This window comes from Heterocephalus glaber, unplaced genomic scaffold (genome assembly GCF_053883595.1).
Source record: "Heterocephalus glaber isolate CG9 unplaced genomic scaffold, H.glaber_assembly_v1.0 deba00001481, whole genome shotgun sequence".
Lineage (NCBI taxonomy): Eukaryota > Metazoa > Chordata > Mammalia > Rodentia > Bathyergidae > Heterocephalus > Heterocephalus glaber.
The window spans coordinates 44804888-44824086 of NW_028258317.1; the positions used below are offsets into that span (position 1 = coordinate 44804888).

Genomic DNA, 19199 nt, shown 5'->3' on the forward strand with positions numbered 1-19199 from the left:
AAGCAAGCACAAGGTCTGGAGTTCAATCCCCATTACCAAAAAAAAAGATAATCAGTTCTGCTCTGCCTTTATGGCAGCACTGAGGAGTCCTCTGTATTCCTACCCACACTACATGTAAGAATTAATCAGGAAATTCAGTGCGTAGTATTGCATTCTCTCTCTCTCTTTTTTTTTATGGTACTGAGGATAGAACTTGGGTCCTTGCCTTTGCGCAGCAGGTGATGAAACCACTGAGCTAAATCCCCGGCCCATGTATTGCACTCTCATAATCACACAGTAAGTAGAACATAAAAAGTACAGAAGTAGAAATCTGTACATGTAAATAAAAATTGGAGATGGCGTTATACAAATGTTTTCAAGCAAAAGGGGGCATGAAAAGTGTCCCGGCCCGCGGGTAAGTCAACGGAGACCCTAGAGGGGGAGCGAGGATGAGAGGGGACAGGGGACACGAGAGATGGAGACAAGACAGGTTTCTGATCAAGTCTCGTTTATTGCAGAAGCTGTTACAACATATATACCGTAGGGCTAGAGGGGAGGAGCAAGAGGAGGGTACTGGGGCTACTTCCTTGTTGCCGGGTAGATTTGTAGCAGGCCCGGATATGTCCGTAAAAGGCACTCAAGATTTCCAGCGGGGGGGGGGCAGGGCCCCCTACAGGTCCTCCCTTTTAAAATTATTTTTTAGAAAAGCGTCAGGAGAATCAAGCCTGCGGGGGCTGAGCCTGTCTTGGGTCAGAGCAACATACGTGTCTGCACCGTGCACCTTACCCGTCATCGGTTAACCAGAGAATCAAGGCTCTGGCACCTGTCTTAGGCGGCACACGAGGGCTCTCTCATTGCATGGCACGCTTGCTCAGTTGCCCGTCATTGGCTTGCCAGCCCGCTCACCAGGTGGGGCGAGAATTTTACGCCGTGGCAGAGATGGAATCGGCCCATGTAGCGTATGTCCAGCCAACATCCTGACAGTAATTTACCGCTGATTTTGACGTACATCTTTGTCTCCACTATAGCTCCAGGGGAAATCACAACCTTACAAAATCAGAACTATCCGAGGACATTTTAGTTACTAAGATTAACATAGGTTAAAATACAAAGGGGAATACAAGGCTTTTAAATCATATCAGCCTGAACCTTTTATCTAAAAATCAAAGCGATTTCTACGTATAAGCATTGGTATCCATTGTATGCAGCAGCATGACAATAACAGACAAACACATATAATTGCAATGGCAAGAAACAATTGTTTTACCCATTGTAGGTTGGGTAGCCATGAGGTCAACCATTTAAATAGGTCTCCGCCATCCTCATTGTGCACCTTATTAGCCAGGTCTTTCAATTGTTTTATTGTATCATCAATTTTTTCTCCATTGTCAGTCAAATTAAAACAACACATATTTTTTATTTTTTCACAGCCCTGGTGATGAAAAAGCAACAAATAATCTATTGCTGCTCGATTATCCAAAATAGCTTGTCTTTGTTCCTGTAATTCTTGATTAATCAACGCCAGGGCGGTGGAGGTGGCATTCAATCCTTTTACCACTTTACAGGCTAATCTTCGTACTGCCGCTTCCGCGTGCACCCCGATGGACGGCAGAGCAACAAAAGACCCTATCATGACTAACACTTCTGCATCAGTCAATAGACCCACATCATCATTACATCCCGGGGCGGTATACGGCGACCACCGTCTAATTCGATTAGGTACAATCAAATCAGTTCTGTCTGGTAATATCACAGCCAACCGACTCAAGCAACAATGAGTGTCACTCAAGTTGGCCGGAATGTAATTAAAAGTTTCCCTTTCACAAGTGTAAAACCAACCCATTGGCAAAGAGACATGGCAATTACTATACATAATTTCTTGTTCAACACGGCAGGACATGTTTTCCAAACGTTTAACTTGCAGACATTTAGTTGTACAATTTCTGTATACAGCACATTCGGTCTTATTAGACATAATTACCTTAGGTGAATATAATTTGACAGCATTCTTGGGCCTGTGACAAGTAGCAGATCCCCAATTGTAACTATCTGCATATGTGAGATTTTTTCCTGGGATATCTTTAAACAGAGTATAAGGCCGCAATGATTCCAATGGGGTACATACAGGAACGAGGCAACTTCCCAACATATAATGAAAGTTTACATCAGCACTTAGACAAAACTCAGACAAGTTGAGCGAGCCTGCCAACTGAATCCATATATTTTTCATGTGGTCTAACCCTTCTGAAGGCGACACCACCCATACCCTGGTCAGCAACATCAGGGGAACTAGGCATTTCCAGCTCATCCTATTCTTGTTTTCGGATCGTTCATTCAGCCAGATGTCCTTCATGAGTTCCCTCTTCATTGTGCGCCGGAGGTCCAAACTTTAAATGATGACGATGTTCCCTAAGATCACATGATATAAATTTCACTAAGGAGTCCCTTTGAGGAATTAAGACCAGAACAATATTTTCTGGGTGGCCACTTCTATATTCATCAAAGGGAGTTCCCATCTAAAAATCACTTTAATCTAATAAATTCCAGTGATACCTTGATCCAAGAGAAAAGCATATCTTTAACAAAATAACATCATCAATGTAACAATGGGTGAATATCCCTTAAAGAGAAAAGAACATTTTGAGCTCAATTACATGACCACAAACAACAAACACTAGACAAACATGTAAGACGGTGTAGAACATCAGGGTGCACCCAAACATTACTAGATAAGCTGAATTATATCCTTGCTCATTTTAAATTGAAATTGTGGGCGCCATTGTTAACTGATCAGGATTGGACAACGTCAGGTCATCAGCATCATCAGCACGCCCATCAACTTGTTTTACTAGGCGTTCTGGGAGCCATCTGGCTGACTTCATTTCCTTGGAGTAAATACACACCGATCCTCGGCCCCAGATAAGTACAGGATCGGGCCCGTGCCATGAGTGGTCCAGGGGGTCTTTCCACATCACCGAGGCAAATTGTCGTTGCGTCTCTGGTTGCCAGAAACGATTGGCTGCAGATGAACCTTTGGCATCCAAATTTAAGAAGTTAAGAATAAATAGTGCATGTGATATCAGGTTTCTAGGAGACCCCTTGGTAGGGTACCATTCCCCCTTTTTTATTTTGTCTAAAGTAATTTTGAGTGTGAGATTAGCCCTTTCTATAATGCCTTGTCCTTGAGGATTATATGGGATTCCCGTTATATGTGTTATTTCAAATTGTTTGCAAAAGTTGGAGAAGCCAGAGCTGGTATAGCCGGGACCATTGTCTGTTTTAATTTGTTGTGGACATCCAAGTACTGAGAAGGCAATGAGGAGATGAGCGATGACATGTTTAGTAGCTTCCCCGGACTGCAGGGTGGGACTATTGGCCATGCCTTGGGGTAGCACTAGCCATTGAAAGCGCTGCATTGGGGCGCAGAAATTGGTCGCCGGGAGGCTAAAAGCGAAGCATTTTTGATCTGCAGGATGTAAGGGAATGGTGAAAAAGCAATCCTTTAAATCAATAATAACCTTATAATATCCAAGGGGGATGGCTACCGGTGAGGGAAGACCGGGTTGTAAAGCTCCCATGAGTACCATAGTTTTATTAACTGCTCTGAGATCTTGCAAGAGCCTCCATTTTCCCGACCGTTTTTTAATGACAAAAATGGGAGTATTCCAAGGGGAATGGCTAGGAATGATATGGCCAGCATGAAGCTGCTCCTGCACCAGCTGTTGAGCTGCTAACAACTTCTCCTTGGAGAGGGGCCACTGATCGACCCACACTGGATCATCCGAGAGCCAGGTGATCTTTTCAGCATGGACCGCAGGAGTATCAGCGACCCCTATGGAAAATGGCCCAACCCTGCTCGAGGGGGCCGAGGGACAGGCTCAATGGGGTGAGTAAGGCTAGTAGGGTGTTTTCCCAGCCCTGTTCCTGGAATGTACCCATTTTTAAACATCTGCATAGTGACAATTTCATTGGGGCTGGAAATAATTATCCCCATTTGTGATAATAGGTCTCTCCCCCATAAATTAATGGGTAACCCTGAGATGATATAAGGTTGAATGGTGCCCTGATTACCATCTTGGTCCCTCCAGGTCAGATCTTTGGCACTTTGTTTAGGATTTTGACTCTGCCCTATACCCTTGAGATGGGTGAGGGTGTCCTTCAATGGCCACGCCTGAGGCCAATCCTCTCCCTTTATGATAGTTACATCGGCACCAGTGTCGACCAACCCAGAAAACTGTCGCCCATCTAACCACAAGGTCATGAGAGGCTTTTGTGCTGAAAGTACCTCCGACCAGTAGACATCAGATGAGCCGAAACCCTGGCTGCCTCGGGCGTTTTTAAGAGCCTTATTAGAGGTGGAGAGAAGGGGAAGGAGTAACAATTGGGCAAACCTTTGGTCTGATTGAATGGTATTAATAACTTTGGGGGAAGAAACCATAACTTTAATTTCCCCAGAGTAGTCACTATCAATCACTCCTGGGTAAACCAGCAGTCCATTCATGGTACTGCTGCTTCGGCCTATTACGAGGCCAAAGGTCTCCTTAGGTAAGGGTCCAAAGACTCCCGTAGCAAGGGCCTGAACTCCCATTTCTGGGGTTAATACTGTGTGGGTGGTGGCACTGAGGTCCAATCCGGCACTTCCTTTTGTGGCTCTGACGAGGTCCGAAATGGATTGCTGTTTATTGGAGCAAAATTGAGCGCCCCGTAAATTTGTTTGGAATTGGGGGCCCGGGGCTGGCCCCCTTTCCCGTTTCCCGAATTCAAACCCTGGAGAGGGGGGAGGGGTCGACCCTGGGCATCAGTCTTGGATCGGCACTCACTCGCCCAATGCCTCCCCCGATTGCATCGGGGGCAGGGCCCTGGGGGCGGAGCGTCGGGGCCCTGCATTTTAGCGGTCGGGCATTCTCTAGCAAAATGGCCGATGGCCCCACACCGGAAGCATTTATTGCCGACGTGGCGTTGTAAGAATTGTTTGACTGTGAAGCCTTGCATGGCGGCCGCCATGGCAAGGCCCTGTTGGTAGGCGGCCCCAATCTCAGAACAAAGGCGAATGTAGCCAGAAAGGTCAGTTTTCTTTTTATAGGGGCGGATAGCGGCCTGACAGGCGGCATTGGCGTTCTCAAAAGCAAGCTGTTTAACAAAATCTGTCCCTGTCTCCGCGCTCCCAAAAATCCGGCCTGCCGCCGTGAGAAGGCGGTGGACAAAGTCCGCAAATGGCTCGTCTGGGCCCTGCCGAATGTTAGTGAGGGAGGCACTCACGTCTCCTTTGGAAGGGAGTTTCCTCCAGGCCCTAGTGGCTGCGGTCTGAATCTGGGCATACAACCCCACGTCAAATTGCATTTGCTGGTCGTTAGCGGCGTAGGCCCCCTCCCCAAGAAGCATGTCAAGCACCCAACCATTCCCCGCCTGAGCATTGCGTCTAGCGGTCTCTCGACAATTCTCAACATACTCAGATTTCCATAATAAGTAGTCACCTCCTGCAAGGGTGGCACGGGCCAGAGTCTGCCAATCAATTGGGGTGAGCCAATTTTCTGCCACCGATTCTAGAATAGCCATGGTGTAAGGTGCAGTGGCCCCGTACTGAGCCGCAGCCGTTTTAAGCTCTTTAATAACCTTAAAATCAAAGCCGCGATGGTGTCTCCATGCCTGACCCTGTGCGTCAACAGTCTCAGTGACAGGGAAGGCTTCCACGGGCTCAAGTTCTAGGGGTACCCTTGACCCGGACGGCACCCTGGGGGCCGCCCCTCTAATGGGGGGTCGTGGCTTATGGGTGTCCTCTCTAGGGACATTTCCATGAGCCTTGCCTGTTCTTAAGCCCTCAAGCTGGGTAATAAGTTCTTGATGTTCCTTTTCTAACCTTATCTGTTCTTTTAGAAAGTCTATTTTGTCCCGGAGTTCCTTTTGGGGATCAACAACAGGATAGGCCAAAGCGGGAGTGCTGGGGCCTGGACGGATATAAGGAGGGGGGCACCCAGAGCCGCCCCGCAATGCTTCCCCCGCAGACTCGTCAGTTCCGGAGTCCTTTTGGGGTGGATCTAGGGGCGGAGGCAAGCAGCGATAGGCTTGAAGGGAGGGATATAGGGGCGGAACCTCCCGCGAGGGTGGGGTTGCCTTAGAGGCAGTGATGGAGGAAGAGGAAGCGGGGGTCCGGCAAGGCTTTGCCTTATAGGGCTTGGCAGGGATCGCGGCCGTTTGGGATTGGTCCGAGGGAACGTTATGTCCGTCGGGGGCGGGATCATCATCACTGTCAAAGGACATCAAGTCCTCTTCCTCGTCTGGCGAGGAAGGCGTGGCCTTAACTGGCCTGGGTCCCGGCGCCATATTGGCGTCCCGGGGAACTGCGTCAGTGTCACCAGCGGGTGTCAGCTCCTCACCACTACGGAGGGCTACCTCCCCAACCTGTATAGCCTGAGCTACCAGTGGATCCCTTGCTTTTTGGGAAATAATATCATTAATCAAATTCCAATATGAGAACGCCGCAATCGGGACCTTCCCGGGTCCGCAAGTGGCATAATAATCCTGGAGAGCCTCCCCCACCTTTTTCCATCTCTCTTCGTCAATGGTTCCCTCAGCAGGGAACCAGGGACAGAGATGTTTAATAAAATCAAAAAATTTCAGCAATTGTTTGACTGTAACCTTTACCCCTCGTGCCTGTAATGTCTTCTTGAGACCTTGCACAAACAGTTCGTGCTGACTAATGCCCTGTCCCATAATCGCTGCTCAACTTACCGAGGTGCAAAAAGACGGCAGGTCCACGTCAATCGCAAGCCTCTTCTATGTCGAGTATGCTCTTTGTTCCTCAATCTTAATCTTAGGGCCCCTGAGCAGCGTCCTTCACTGGATCCCCCGTTCTCTGGCCCCACGTTGGGCGCCACTTGTCCCGGCCCGCGGGTAAGTCAACGGAGACCCTAGAGGGGGAGCGAGGATGAGAGGGGACAGGGGACACGAGAGATGGAGACAAGACAGGTTTCTGATCAAGTCTCGTTTATTGCAGAAGCTGTTACAACATATATACCGTAGGGCTAGAGGGGAGGAGCAAGAGGAGGGTACTGGGGCTACTTCCTTGTTGCCGGGTAGATTTGTAGCAGGCCCGGATATGTCCGTAAAAGGCACTCAAGATTTCCAGCGGGGGGGGGCAGGGCCCCCTACAGAAAAGAATTAAGATGTGTTATGTACATATACCATCTCCCCATGATGAATGCAATCACATGCTGCAAACATGAACTAATAGAAATAAAAATTTTTAAAAATGAAAGTAATCGGCTCCCCCGCCACCATCCCAGGCTCCTAGGGCAGAGAAGCTCAGCCAGTCCCAGCACCTGGAAGGAAGCTCCCCCACCGCCATCCCAAGCTCCTAGGGCAGAGAAGGTGAGCTGCGCAGGCACCAGAAGCAACCCCCTCCCCCCCTGTGGAAATGAGAAAACACATAAACAAGCCTCAAAAACAGAGTTCCAGATCACCTAGAGGAACCCAAAACGGAAACAAGATGGAACAGTCTGATACTCAACTACCTGGACTCTGAACTGGCAACAAAAGAGGATCTGGGAAAAATGAAATCAGAAATAATTACTCAGATAACAGCAAAGATTTTGCTCATGGTGCAAAAATGAAAGTAATCAAACTTCCAGAGATGTTGGATGGATGGGAAGAAATAGTATAATCATTATCTGGATTTGCCTATTGTTAACATTCTGACCTATTTGCAGTCTCTTCTCTCTCTCCATACACATATCAAAAAAAAAAAGAAAAAAAAACTACACAAGGACCAGGGATTTAGCTCAGCGGTTATAGTGCCTGCCTCACAAATGCAAGGGCCTGAGTTCAATCCCCAGTACCCACCCCCACCCCCAAAAATACACGTTCAGTCCTGAACATGAGGATATATGCCATATCTCATCACTTATTCCTGGACTGTTTCATTGTATATTAAGAAAAGTCTCTATGGACTCAACTCCATCATGAATTTAATATTGGCATAAAACTTTTACCTAATCTCATTCATATTTCATTTTGGCAATTTATACAGTAGTATAGTTTTTGCTTTGTTTTTTAAAATTTCCACCAGCAGATGCAGTCTAGAATCTCATATTGCATTTAGTTTTCATGACTCTTAATCTTCCTTAATCTAGAATTTTCTCAGCCTTTTTTTTTTTTAATGGCATGGCCACTTTAAAGAATATATCCAGTGGTGGGCAAAGGATTTAGCTCAGTGGTTCCATTGTCTGCCACCCAAATGCAAGGTCCCAAGTTCGATCCCTGGTACCAAAAAAAAAAAAAGAATATATCCAATGGGGCTGGGGATTTAGCTCAGTGGTTCTGCCCTTGCCTCAAAAGTGCAAGGTTCTGAGTTCAATCCCCAGTACCGAAAAAAAAAAAAAAGAGAATATATCCAATGTCCCATTTTTATGGTTCATTCTCAGCAGATTTGTTTTGGTGGAGCTTATCTTGCTCAGATGTTATATTTTTACATTCTGAGTCCCGTAAACCTCAGGGGCTATTGAGACTAGGTTTGTTATAGACAAACAACAAAAACCAACAATAGCAACACTGTAAGACTATATATATATATTTTTTTTTTTTGAGCTGATAGATCCTGTACTCAGAGGAAGGTAGATGAGAAGAGGCCAGCTTAACAGTGACCTTGTTTTGGGAAGAAGCAGACGCTCTGAGTGCAGCAAAAGACAGGCAAAGAAAGGGCCTGTCACTACTGCTAAACCCTCCATGGAAAGGAAAGGATCTGGAGTTTGGAGCCAGGGTAGACTCATCTGAACCTGTAAGGGAATGTGGATAAGCAATGTCATTGGGCCAGGGATTTAGCTCAGTGGTGCTGCACCTGCCTCAAAAGCGCAAGGTCCTGAGTTTGATCCCCAGTGTGTGTGGGGGGGGGGGTGACACAACACTTAACTTCAGCAGTTTATAATCTACATAAGGAGGCTTTAAGAATTATAGTAAACTGACTGGCTCACATAGGGGCATAAATACCTATACAATATCTATTACAATGACATCTTGTTATAAAACATACAGAAGAACAAAGAGGAATGTAAGAGAAAAAAATCAGAAAATCTTTTATAGAGGAACAAGCTATAGGTCTGATTCAATAAAAAGGCATTGCTAAATAATGTCAATTGTGCTCATTAAGAGATTATATAACTCCGAAGAGAAGCCTATTCCCTAAATCAGGATGGGCTTGGTGATAAAGTTTGTGCCCCAGCAAAATTCTTCTGTGAAAGTGAGGCAGAACTACAAAGTGTTGGGAAGGAGATAGGAGGTTTGGCAGAGAGAAGAATGAGCGGGCAGCAGGGCCAGATTTGAGAGCAGAATGGCCTAAGAGGAATTCAGAATGAGAGAGTTAGTAGAAGTTGCAGTTGTTTGCCATTGGTGGGCCATGCCCTTCTCTTTCCCTTCATCCTGGTGTCTGTTTTTCTAAAGCTTTTGGTGAACATGGTTCCTTTGGAGGAAATATGGCAGCAGGGGAGGCCTTGCTACTGAGTGTATTTCCGGTTCTGTACATGTAAAATACCATGGGCCATGAAAGGAAGCTATAGTTGAGGTATAGTAGATCCTGTGGCCATTTTAGACTTACAGAGATCACCAAGCAGTAAAAGGGTCTCATATACCATAATAACTAGGTAATAGGAACAAGAAACAGAAACATTTACTGAGGTAAATATATGCTACGGTGAAATGGTGAAGTTAGGGGGAAGATTGGAAGGATCTAAAGGGCCACAGTTAGGCTGGGAGATGGGGGACAGGCTGTGGATTCACCTTCCATAGGTTGTGCCATCCCCACCTTCAGGAACATCTGGAGTCTGTGCTGAGGGTCCGTGATGCGGGCCTAGAACCATGGCCTGGATGCACACTCAGTGCCCATCTTTCGATGGAGGCTACCACCTTCTTTTCTGGGCGCTCCACTGCAGCATGGCTGAGCCCCAGCGTGGCTTCCTCGGTGTTCTCACCCTTGACTTCCTGAGTGGGTTGGGCTCCTCCTTTAGTCTCTGTGCAATCTGAAAAGAAATCTATGTTCCCCAGTATTTTGGACTTGGAGAGACATCAACCAGGAAATTAAGCCAGAGCTTCTCAGAGGGTCTAGTTTTCTTCTTTTGTAATACATACACTCAGTGCCATAAGTTTCCCTCTAAATACTACTTTTACTGCATTTCACATATTTTGATGTTATATTTTCATTTTCATTTGGTTTCAAATATTTTTAAGGTTTTTTCTTGATAGGTTTTTTCACCCATGTGTTAATAGTGTTATTTAATGTCCAAATATCTTGTGATTTTCCAGCCTTCTTTCTGTTATTGATATCCAGTTTAATTCATTATGGCCTAAAAATATACTTTGAATGACCTCCTTCATGTGTATTAAGGTGAGATTTATGGCTACATGTGATATATGGCTAATGTATGTGTGTTCTGTCCTGCTGAATGGTCCTTTCTTGGAAATCCCAGACAGTTCAAGGAAGCCACAGTGTCCAGTATAGTCAAATGGACTCTCATCATTTTTAATATCCATGTCTTCATGATCAAAGCAGTTTTATGACTGTATGAGACAGTGGCTGGTAAGAAAAATAGGAAAGCATCCCAAGAAGCAGAGAAATGTCATGTGGCAATAGAGGTGCTTTAGGGACATCATGAGTAGTAAACTGAAAGGACCTTTAGAACCAAAGACTATATATATATAGTCTTCATCAACAGACTATATATATATAGGCTTCATCAACAGACTTGCATCTTGTGGAGGAGTCCCCGACTGAGTCACCTAGCAGATGGTGCCTCTTATCTCAGGGTGAGGCAGAGTAAGGGCAGGGAGTGATTCAGGGGCTACACTCACACTCCTGTAACACCTTACTCTCCTGAGAACAACCTCAGGGTTAAGGAGAACCCCAGTAAGCCTCCCTCTAAGGGGAAAGCCCTCAGTGACCTAACCAACTCCCACCAGGACCCCCCTTACAGTTCTCACCACCTCTCCAGCTTGCTGAGTACAAACGGTGGCAAAGTGTGTTTCCTTCTGGTTAGAGCACAGTTAGTGGTAGTCATCCATAGTGTTCTGGTCATGTTTATTAACCAGCTCTGCCGATAAAAAAGCCTGAGTTTGTAGTGATTTCCATGGTGTACATATTCTCACCGTGACCAGTTTCAACCTACCAGCCTGAAAACATTGTGGGAAAAGTTTGGAAAAGAAGCATAAGGTTTATGCTCTTAAATTGGTGTCTGCTAGCTGTAGTGCATCATTGGAATGCAGAATATTTGGAAAGCAGAGGAAAAAATTTTTGAGAAATCAGAGGAAACATAATATTGTGGCTGAGAACAAAAATCATCCTTAATATGGGATTATATCTCCTTCTGGTATTTTGTCTACTCATTTTTAAGTAATTATTAACTCTTTTTTTAATTTGGTGTCAGGAATCAAACTCAGGCCCTTGCTATTTCAAGGCAGGCGTCGGCACCACTGAGCTGAGCTGTTAACTCTTTTTTTTTTTTTTTGGTACCGGTTTGATATAGAGAAGTTTGAGTTTTGTTTCTATCATCATGAATGAGATTTTAATGGTTGCATAATATCTGATCAAATCAAAGTAAGATTATAATTAGTCCTAATTGTGGACATTTAAATAATATTTCCTCATTTTTGGTATTGCTATAAATAATATGATATATCCTTAGAGAAAGATTTCTTTGGGTATAAATCTTCCTGCACATTTCTGGCTATTTTCTTACTCTCTTGAATCAAATTATTTCAAGTATAGGTCTTGAAAAAACTATTCCCTGACACCTCCAGAAGGTTCTTACCAGTAGACATGCTGATCAACAGTGTGAACAATGCCTTTCCCTGCAACGTCACTACTGCTTCTTTTAAAAAGTGTTTTATAAGTTGATAAATAGAAAATGTTCTAACACTGTACTTCCTTCCAAGTGTGCTGGATGCTTTTCATGTTCATTCTCCTCTCTGTTTCTCTTTATTAACACGTCCTTTTCATGTCAGGGCTTGACAACCTCTCCTGTCCGCCTCTTCCCTGCTGGGTTTCATCTTCTATTTCACCCATCCCAGGCTCCTGCCATTCAGTTCATGCAGATGCAGAAGGGCAGGAGTCTCTTCCCCTGCCAGGCTGCAGGCCTCAGCCCTCACCTGTCTCGGGGATTTTTACCAATGCGGCCTTGGAGAGGCTTTCGGAGATTCTCTGCCTAAAGTGTCTACCCCTAATCCCTACTTGATTTCCCTTCTTGGCATCGCTTTTCTCTGCAGCATTTAGGATCATCTGAGGTTTTGCATATTTTATTTGTTCACCAAGAGTGTAGGTGCCATAAAGGCAGTCAGTACTCTTCAGGACAAGAGCATGGGACACTCAATATTTTTTTCAAATTTTACTGAATGAGTGTCTTCCAGCCCTATATGCAAAGGTTTAGTGTTGTCTTTAAATAATCAATTCATGTTTTCTTTAATACTAAAGATAATAAACATTTGCAGTATTTGTAGCTTTTTGTTTGTTTTTGGTTTTTTGAGACGGGGTCTCATTATGTAGTTCAGGATAGTCTTGAACTCACTATGTAGCCCAGGCTATGCCTCGAACTCCCAGCAGTCCTACTGCCTCAGCCTCGCAATGTTGGGACTACAGGTGTGTGCCACCACGCCCGGCTTGTAGATTGTTTTTAAATATTATGTTTTTGGACAAGCAGTTTAATGTTTTTATGTCACTAAATCTTCCACTGTAGTTTTTTATCCAGTTCATAGTTACAAGGCGGACCCTGCGAACTGCGCTGTGCACACGCCGGAGCAGCATTCGGGGTTCCAGTCGCTAAGCGCTCGCCCCGCCTGTGCTCACAGAGAGGGGCCCGCCGCAGTGGCACTGTGATTCAGGTTGCGTTCTTTACACCAGGAATCAGTTCTACAGTGCTATATTAATTTGCTTTACCATTTATAGCAAACATGGGCTTATGTTTAAATTACTTTAAGTTTTCCGTAAGCACATTGTTTGAGAAGTAGGTGAAGTATGCCATTGAATGTGCCGCACATTTGAACTTAATAAAGCAACCCCTGGGGGAAGCAAATTGCTCTTCAAAAATTCTTATTCATGAAGGTGTCACTTTTCATTTGTGCTTTATTCCAACATTTTGTGCTGATTTTCTTGCTTGTGACTAATATATAAAGGATTAATTTTCTTATATGTGCTTATTGGTTTTTCTTGCTCTGAATTTTAAATTTTAACTTGAGTATTTTCCTCTCATGTTACATATGGAGGAGTCAAATCTCAATGAACATTGCTTAAAAATCTCCACTATCTATTTTTAAAGCATTTTCCAATATGGAGTAAACCTACTTGAGTTCATTTTTGTTATTGCTACAAGTTCTGATAAGATATAAAGCAAATAAATGAAAATATAATAGGAAGCTGGGCTTCCAGTAGAAATATCAAGGGCTGAAGTCAAATCCACCTGTAGCCACATTTTTCCTGAAGCGCCTGCCAGGTGTCACTAGGATTGCAGAACTGACCCTTTCATTGACAGCGTGTTAAGCTCGTGCCTTCCCCTTAGGGGCTACTTGATAAATATCTGTGCGTTGAATTGCACTGAACCTTAGGGCATGAGGCCTTTCCGGGTAAGTGTCCCCAGGACCAGCTTTCCTTCTCCACCTCTTGTTTTTTCTTTCTCTTAACTGCGGTCCAGCGCAGAGCTTCACCCAGACCTGCTCACAGATTGCCTTGCTGTGCAACCCCTGCAGCCGGCCGCTTCTCCAAGAGACACTGCTGCTGATACCAGCCTGGGACGTTCCCCGGGGCCGGGCCCAGACCTCTACACAGGTAAGAACGGCAAAGGCAGAGCCACCCCCTCCCGCTTTTTGCTCTGGTCAAACGGAATGGTCGTGAAGGAACACTCGTCTCAGATCATTTGCGTTTGGCTTTATCAACGGGCTGCAGACTGCTCTGTCTCCTGGGATTCCTGAGCTGGGATTGGCAAGGGGGGTGGGGGTGGGGGGGGTGGTTTTCTGTGTGTGTGTGTCTTTATAAAGAAACGTATTAGGGGCTGGGGATTTAGCTCAGTGGTTCCGCTGCCTGCCCTGCAAGCACAAGGACTGGAGTTTGATCCCCGATACCAAAATAAAATAAAATAAACATAGTAAAATATTGGATTAGCTCTTCTAGTTCTGAACTTCTACCAAAAATTCATTGCGCCCAATCCTCCCAGGTATCTTAAATTTACTAACTTGATTTAGGCTTAGAAGAAATGTTTTCCCCCTAAGCAGGTACAGTAATGGGCTGCATGTGGATTTCTTAATGGAACAGTCATTGGCATCTTTGCATTTTAAAGGAAGCCCCAGGCCTCTGCATAAATTTCACATCAGAAAACCCACGTGTAAGAATATTTATTAATGTTTACTTACCATTAGGGAAGGGGAAGAGACTGGCACTCCCAGACCACCTTCCTTCTGCTTCAGTTTGAACAAGAAATAACTCTGTATTTGAAAAAGTGCATGTATTCAGTGAACAATAAGAAAGGACTAATATGCAACAAGAAAATCATTTTTCTTTTACTCTCTTAGCCTACCTTTTGTGCATTTTTACTCTAATGGTAGGATGCATTTCCACAGATATATAATTACTATCTTTACAAATGGAAAGCTCTTACTGTCGTGAGCATGAAATCAGTCTCATCAGCTTTACATTCCAGACAATGGGAGTTTTCTGTGAACTGAAAATCCCACTCCATCCCCATCTGATTCCAGTGCCAGATTTGACAGCAGGCTGTTTTTCATTTGTTTGTTTTTTGTAAAGTATTAATAAGCTATAAAGAAGGAAGAGTTTTACTGGTGCATTGCAGGGAATACGAGAAAGACATGCTTGTATATCTTCTTACATTTGATGTTAAAAGCTTGCCATTTTGAGAATTTAGAAGCCATAAGCCACTGTCCACTAGAGTTTTGTGTGGTTTGGGGATTTTAAAATGAAAATTGATACATCTCTTAACCAAGAGTATTTTATACTTTCCTTCTCTCACTACACCTTTCCATTTCCCTGCTGCCTTTCTCAGTAGTACCCTCTGCCCACTCCCGTGCCCTTATGTGACTCCTTCGTTGATATCAGTGGCAGACCCTCCCTGTCCTCTCCTGCCCCATCCCGGAATATCAGAGAGAAGCCCAAGGACCAGAGCGAGGTTCCCAGTGGTCAGTGCTGTCACCAGCTCACTGAGGGCACAAGTGGAGATCACACCCGGGGTCCAGAGCACACCTATCCCTGTGGCCTGCAAGCTGGCTGGTGCTGAGCCACCGAGAGAAGCAGCCCACTGGCTGGAATTGGGTGGATTTCTAACTAGGAGCCCTGGCACTGCACCCCATGTGTCCACGGGCCAAGGGGCCAGGTGTCTGCTCCAGAGGTCAGTTCCATCTCACCGGAATAGGGTTCCTCATAGGACTGTGCCTTACTGGCTTTTTAAGGATTATTAATTCCATTACTTTCCTCTTTGTTAGGTAGTTGCTTAAAAGTCAGTCATAAAAAGTTCTAGTGCTTTGCAAGCTGGTCCAGTTCTCAACCTGAAGAAAATGCTGAAGTCTTCCTAAGATAGCCTGTGTATCAAAATGGAGACTCAGTTTCTCCACCTTCTCCAGGAAGAAAGCTTTGTCAAGCTCTAGCTTAGAGGAAGACCTGGATAAGGATATGGCTGAGATGGTGCAATGTCAAAAATGACAACCAAATTGTGAAGATTTCACTATTACAAATATATCAGTTTATACTTAAGGGTGGTGCATTATGTGAGGATAATTGTTCAATTATTGCTTATGGGTTACACAAAACCACTGAAGATTTCTGAGCTAACTTCACTATGGTAGAATTGCTCCTATTCACTGTGGGCCTACTAAGCTGCCAGGGAATGCACTAAATGTTTTTCTACTATCATACATAGTTCCCACAGCCTTATAAAATAGGTATTATTTCAAAGAAAAGGAGGCACATGAAGGAAAAGGTATACATTTGGTTAACAGGCATCTGGGAATCCAACTTAGAGCTAAGTTGTTCATGCAATGGCTAGAAATAAAGTAGTGGCTAAATCAGTAAGTGGCCAGAAGAAATTCCTGAAATGTTTGTCACTACTCTTGAGAGTTTTTAGCATTTTTCAGTGATTAGGTAATTGGATCAATTTTAATAATTCAATATTTTTCCTCCTAAGAATGTACTTTTCAACATTTACACCCAATCTAAATAACTTAACTTTGCCTATAATTTGGTGACAAGGGACTTCAACAAAAATGGCAAGATTTTTAAATTAATTTGGTTCATTGACTTCATCCCTAGTACCAGTAGTGTTCTTGAGCTATGTCACCACATAGACCAAAGTTTGAATCCTGGTTCTGAAACTTGGTGGCTGGGAGGATTGGGAGAATTTATTTTAACTTTTCTGTTTCTTTATCAATAAATTGTTACAGTATTGCTTAACTAAAAATCTTTGCAGTAGAAGCACAGTGTAGTAAGTTGGCCAAAGATGGTCAATAATCATGCAGTGTTGAGGGCTTCCAGTCTCTTTTGAATGTGATGATTTATAAAGAGCAGAAACACACCAGTAAAGTCCTGTCACTTACCTGATGATTAAAATAACAAAGGTTTCCTGTCATTTATTTATTCAATAAGTGTTTACTGAGTGCTTACTCTATGACAGGTGCTATTCTGAGTGCCAGGGAAGAGACAGTAAACAAACCAGACAAGGTCTCTGCCTTGAAAGCATACATTACAGCAACACATAATATAAAAGCATACATGACGCTCATTTATTTAATAGACTTTATCTTTTAAATCAGTTTTAGGTTCACAGCCAAACTTTGTGGAAAGTACAGGGCATTCCCAGACAACTCCTCTTTCTTCCTTGCCTAGCTTATAGGAGGTATTTGAATACCTCTCAGAATGGGTGGTCAAAGATCCCCAGAGAGTAGGAGTATCTACATAGAGCCATGGAGTGTTGGACCACTCATCCAAGGAGCCAAGGAGCCAAGGACCCAGAGTCACGTGTGTCCTCTGTCTGTGCCTGTTACTAGAGCTCTGACAGTTTAGGAAACTGATACACCAAGAGGCTTAATAATTTACCAAGACTACACAGTTGGTATGTAATTGAGCTAGGCTTTGAACACAGGAAATCTGGCTCTTGATTGCTTGCTCTTCACTAATAAAATCCAGAATGTCAGAGGAAAAAAAAAAGATACACAAAGACAACTACAGCTATGGTATTTTTCACTTTTATTCTATATATAAGCTTCAACGTAACTGATCCTACTCTTTATATTCAATGTTGTATCTTACTTTCTTTCAAACTGAACCCTGTAATAATTTTTGCATGTTGTTCAATATTCCTTGTAAAAGTTGTTGAAGGCGGGTGTGCTTGCACATGCCTGTAATCCTACCACTCAGGAGGTTGAAGCAGGAGGATTGCTGTGAGTTCAAGACCAGCCTGGGATACACAATGAGCTCAAGGCAGCCTAAACTACATAGCTACATAGTGAGACCCTATCTCTGAGACCCTATCTCAAAAACCCAAGAAAGAAAAAGTGGTTGCTCTTTAATAATGCTCCTGTTGTGTAAGTGTACCACTCTTTGTGTAACATTCTCTCCTAGCTGGCCATAATGCCCTCCACCTTTCTGATTTGATCACTAGTACTATGATGACTATCTCCATGCGGAATTTCTTATCTTCTTCAGAATATACTTTTAGGGTACCATCTCAGAAGTAGCATTTTAAGCCCAAGAATATGAACACGACTAGATGAACTTCTAGATAAAGGTTGTTGTTTTCTGAAGAATTTGAATGTCTCAGTGTCTACAACACTACACAGAAATAGCCTCTTTTCTCAGTTTATTAGCACACGTGTGTAGTACATAATGGGAAGTTGGTGCATTGTACATAACACATCCTAATCTCTTTTTTCATCCCATTCCCCATTTTCACTTTCAAAACAAGTGTGAGCAGACTTGTCTTTCCCCAATATTCTTATTTTATGAGTGGTATGTGCCTCACACGTGGCCAACAAGAGCACTCCACGTTTCACACCAGGGATTGATCAGAGATGGGCATGTTACCCAACTGGAGACCGCAAGACACAGGGGGACTTTCAGAGGGACTAGCGGGAGAAGCAGGGCATGTTCCCTGCATGTTCTGTGTGGAGGATGCAGCTATAAACTCACCAGCTATGACATCTTACAATGAAGCAAGCCAAAAGATAGCACCAAGAAATAGACTCAGAGGCATCTGATGGCATCATCTGATCACCAGAGTCACTGTTGCCTCAGCCCAGCCTTACTCCACCACTTTCCAGATTCCCTGCTTTGATTCACCTGAATTGTATTTTCTGTCATTTACATCCAAATCATTCATCACTGTACAGTGGACCCTCAAATTATGACCAGCCTGACATACAAACAACTTGAGTTAATTAGATTAATGAAAGATTCATTTGCCTCTTGTTACCTATAGTGAGTACCCAGGTAAACATCCAGATCTCAACTGTATTGACTTACAACCAACTTGAGTCACGACCAGCCATCAGGAACCAATCGAGTTTATAAGGCAAGGGTCCGTTGTATAATGAAGCTCCCTCTTCCTGGCTCCCTCTTCCCTGCTAGCCCCCTATGTCATCAGTTTGCCGACTGTAGAAGATATGTACTTCAAAATGTTGGAAAGCCTGAACAGAATTTTGAATAAAGATCACCTGAAGCGGGACAGGTCCCTAGTCAAGAAATCCTGCAGAGGAAATTACCCTCTCTTGTCTTTGTCAGCACAAGGCCCTCCCACAGGGGAGCATTGATAAACTTTCATCACCAGGTGAGACTGCTTTTGTGGCCACCTCATTTCAGATATCTTATTTTCTGGGTGTTCTCAGTGTGAATTCTGTCTCTCCAACTTATCAAATAATCCTCTCAATAAGAACAAGTATGTTGGCCCTGGACATAATTTCATGTTACTCCAAGCCAGGCACTCAGCCTCTCTGAGCCTCACGTCGTCTTTTGGGCCATGAACCCATGGGAAACATCCCAGAATGGGATTTATATGCTCGAGTTCCCACAATTGGCATTTGCACCACTAGGGGGGTCTTAACTCTGATGTGTAAGCTGCCAAATTTGACATTGTAGGTGGACTGTACTGAGTATATTAGTAAGAGCAGAGTCAACCTTGCAGCCTGTAGCACTTAGTTTCTTAATGGGCCTGGCCACCTCCTCATAAGGTGAAGTTGCTTTTTTGGCTTGT

At 44.1% G+C, this 19199-nt stretch overlaps 2 protein-coding genes across 4 annotated transcripts in view; one reads left to right on the top strand and one right to left on the bottom strand.

Moving 5' to 3' along the window:
• Positions 1 to 19199, top strand: part of Gldc (glycine decarboxylase) — a 203077-nt gene that overhangs the window by 5823 nt on the left and 178055 nt on the right. For both annotated transcript variants that reach the window (XR_015439925.1, XM_087183468.1), the window contains exon 2: positions 13649 to 13777. Coding sequence is in view for 1 of the 2 variants with exons in the window: in XM_087183468.1 (XP_087039594.1) it covers positions 13649 to 13777 (129 nt within the window). In the remaining variant the exon portion in view is untranslated. The remainder of the gene's footprint in view (positions 1 to 13648; positions 13778 to 19199) is intronic.
• On the bottom strand, positions 471 to 7124 carry LOC147825924 (uncharacterized). Of its 2 annotated transcripts, none has more exons than XM_087183473.1 (2): positions 6709 to 7124; positions 471 to 2388 (listed from the first exon to the last, which is right to left on the bottom strand). In XM_087183473.1, the coding sequence occupies exon 2, from the start codon at positions 2345 to 2347 to the stop codon at positions 1136 to 1138; it is 1212 nt and encodes a 403-aa protein (XP_087039599.1). In that variant the 5' UTR covers positions 2348 to 2388; positions 6709 to 7124; the 3' UTR covers positions 471 to 1135. The 2 variants fall into 2 exon arrangements, with proteins under 2 accessions (XP_087039599.1, XP_087039600.1); XM_087183474.1 differs by having other exon boundaries at positions 471 to 3010.

What these genes read in the sequence shown, in the direction of transcription:
- LOC147825924 (XM_087183473.1), bottom strand. Translation starts at nt 2,347, where the DNA reads ATGAAGAGGGAACTCATGAAGGACATCTGGCTGAATGAACGATCCGAA.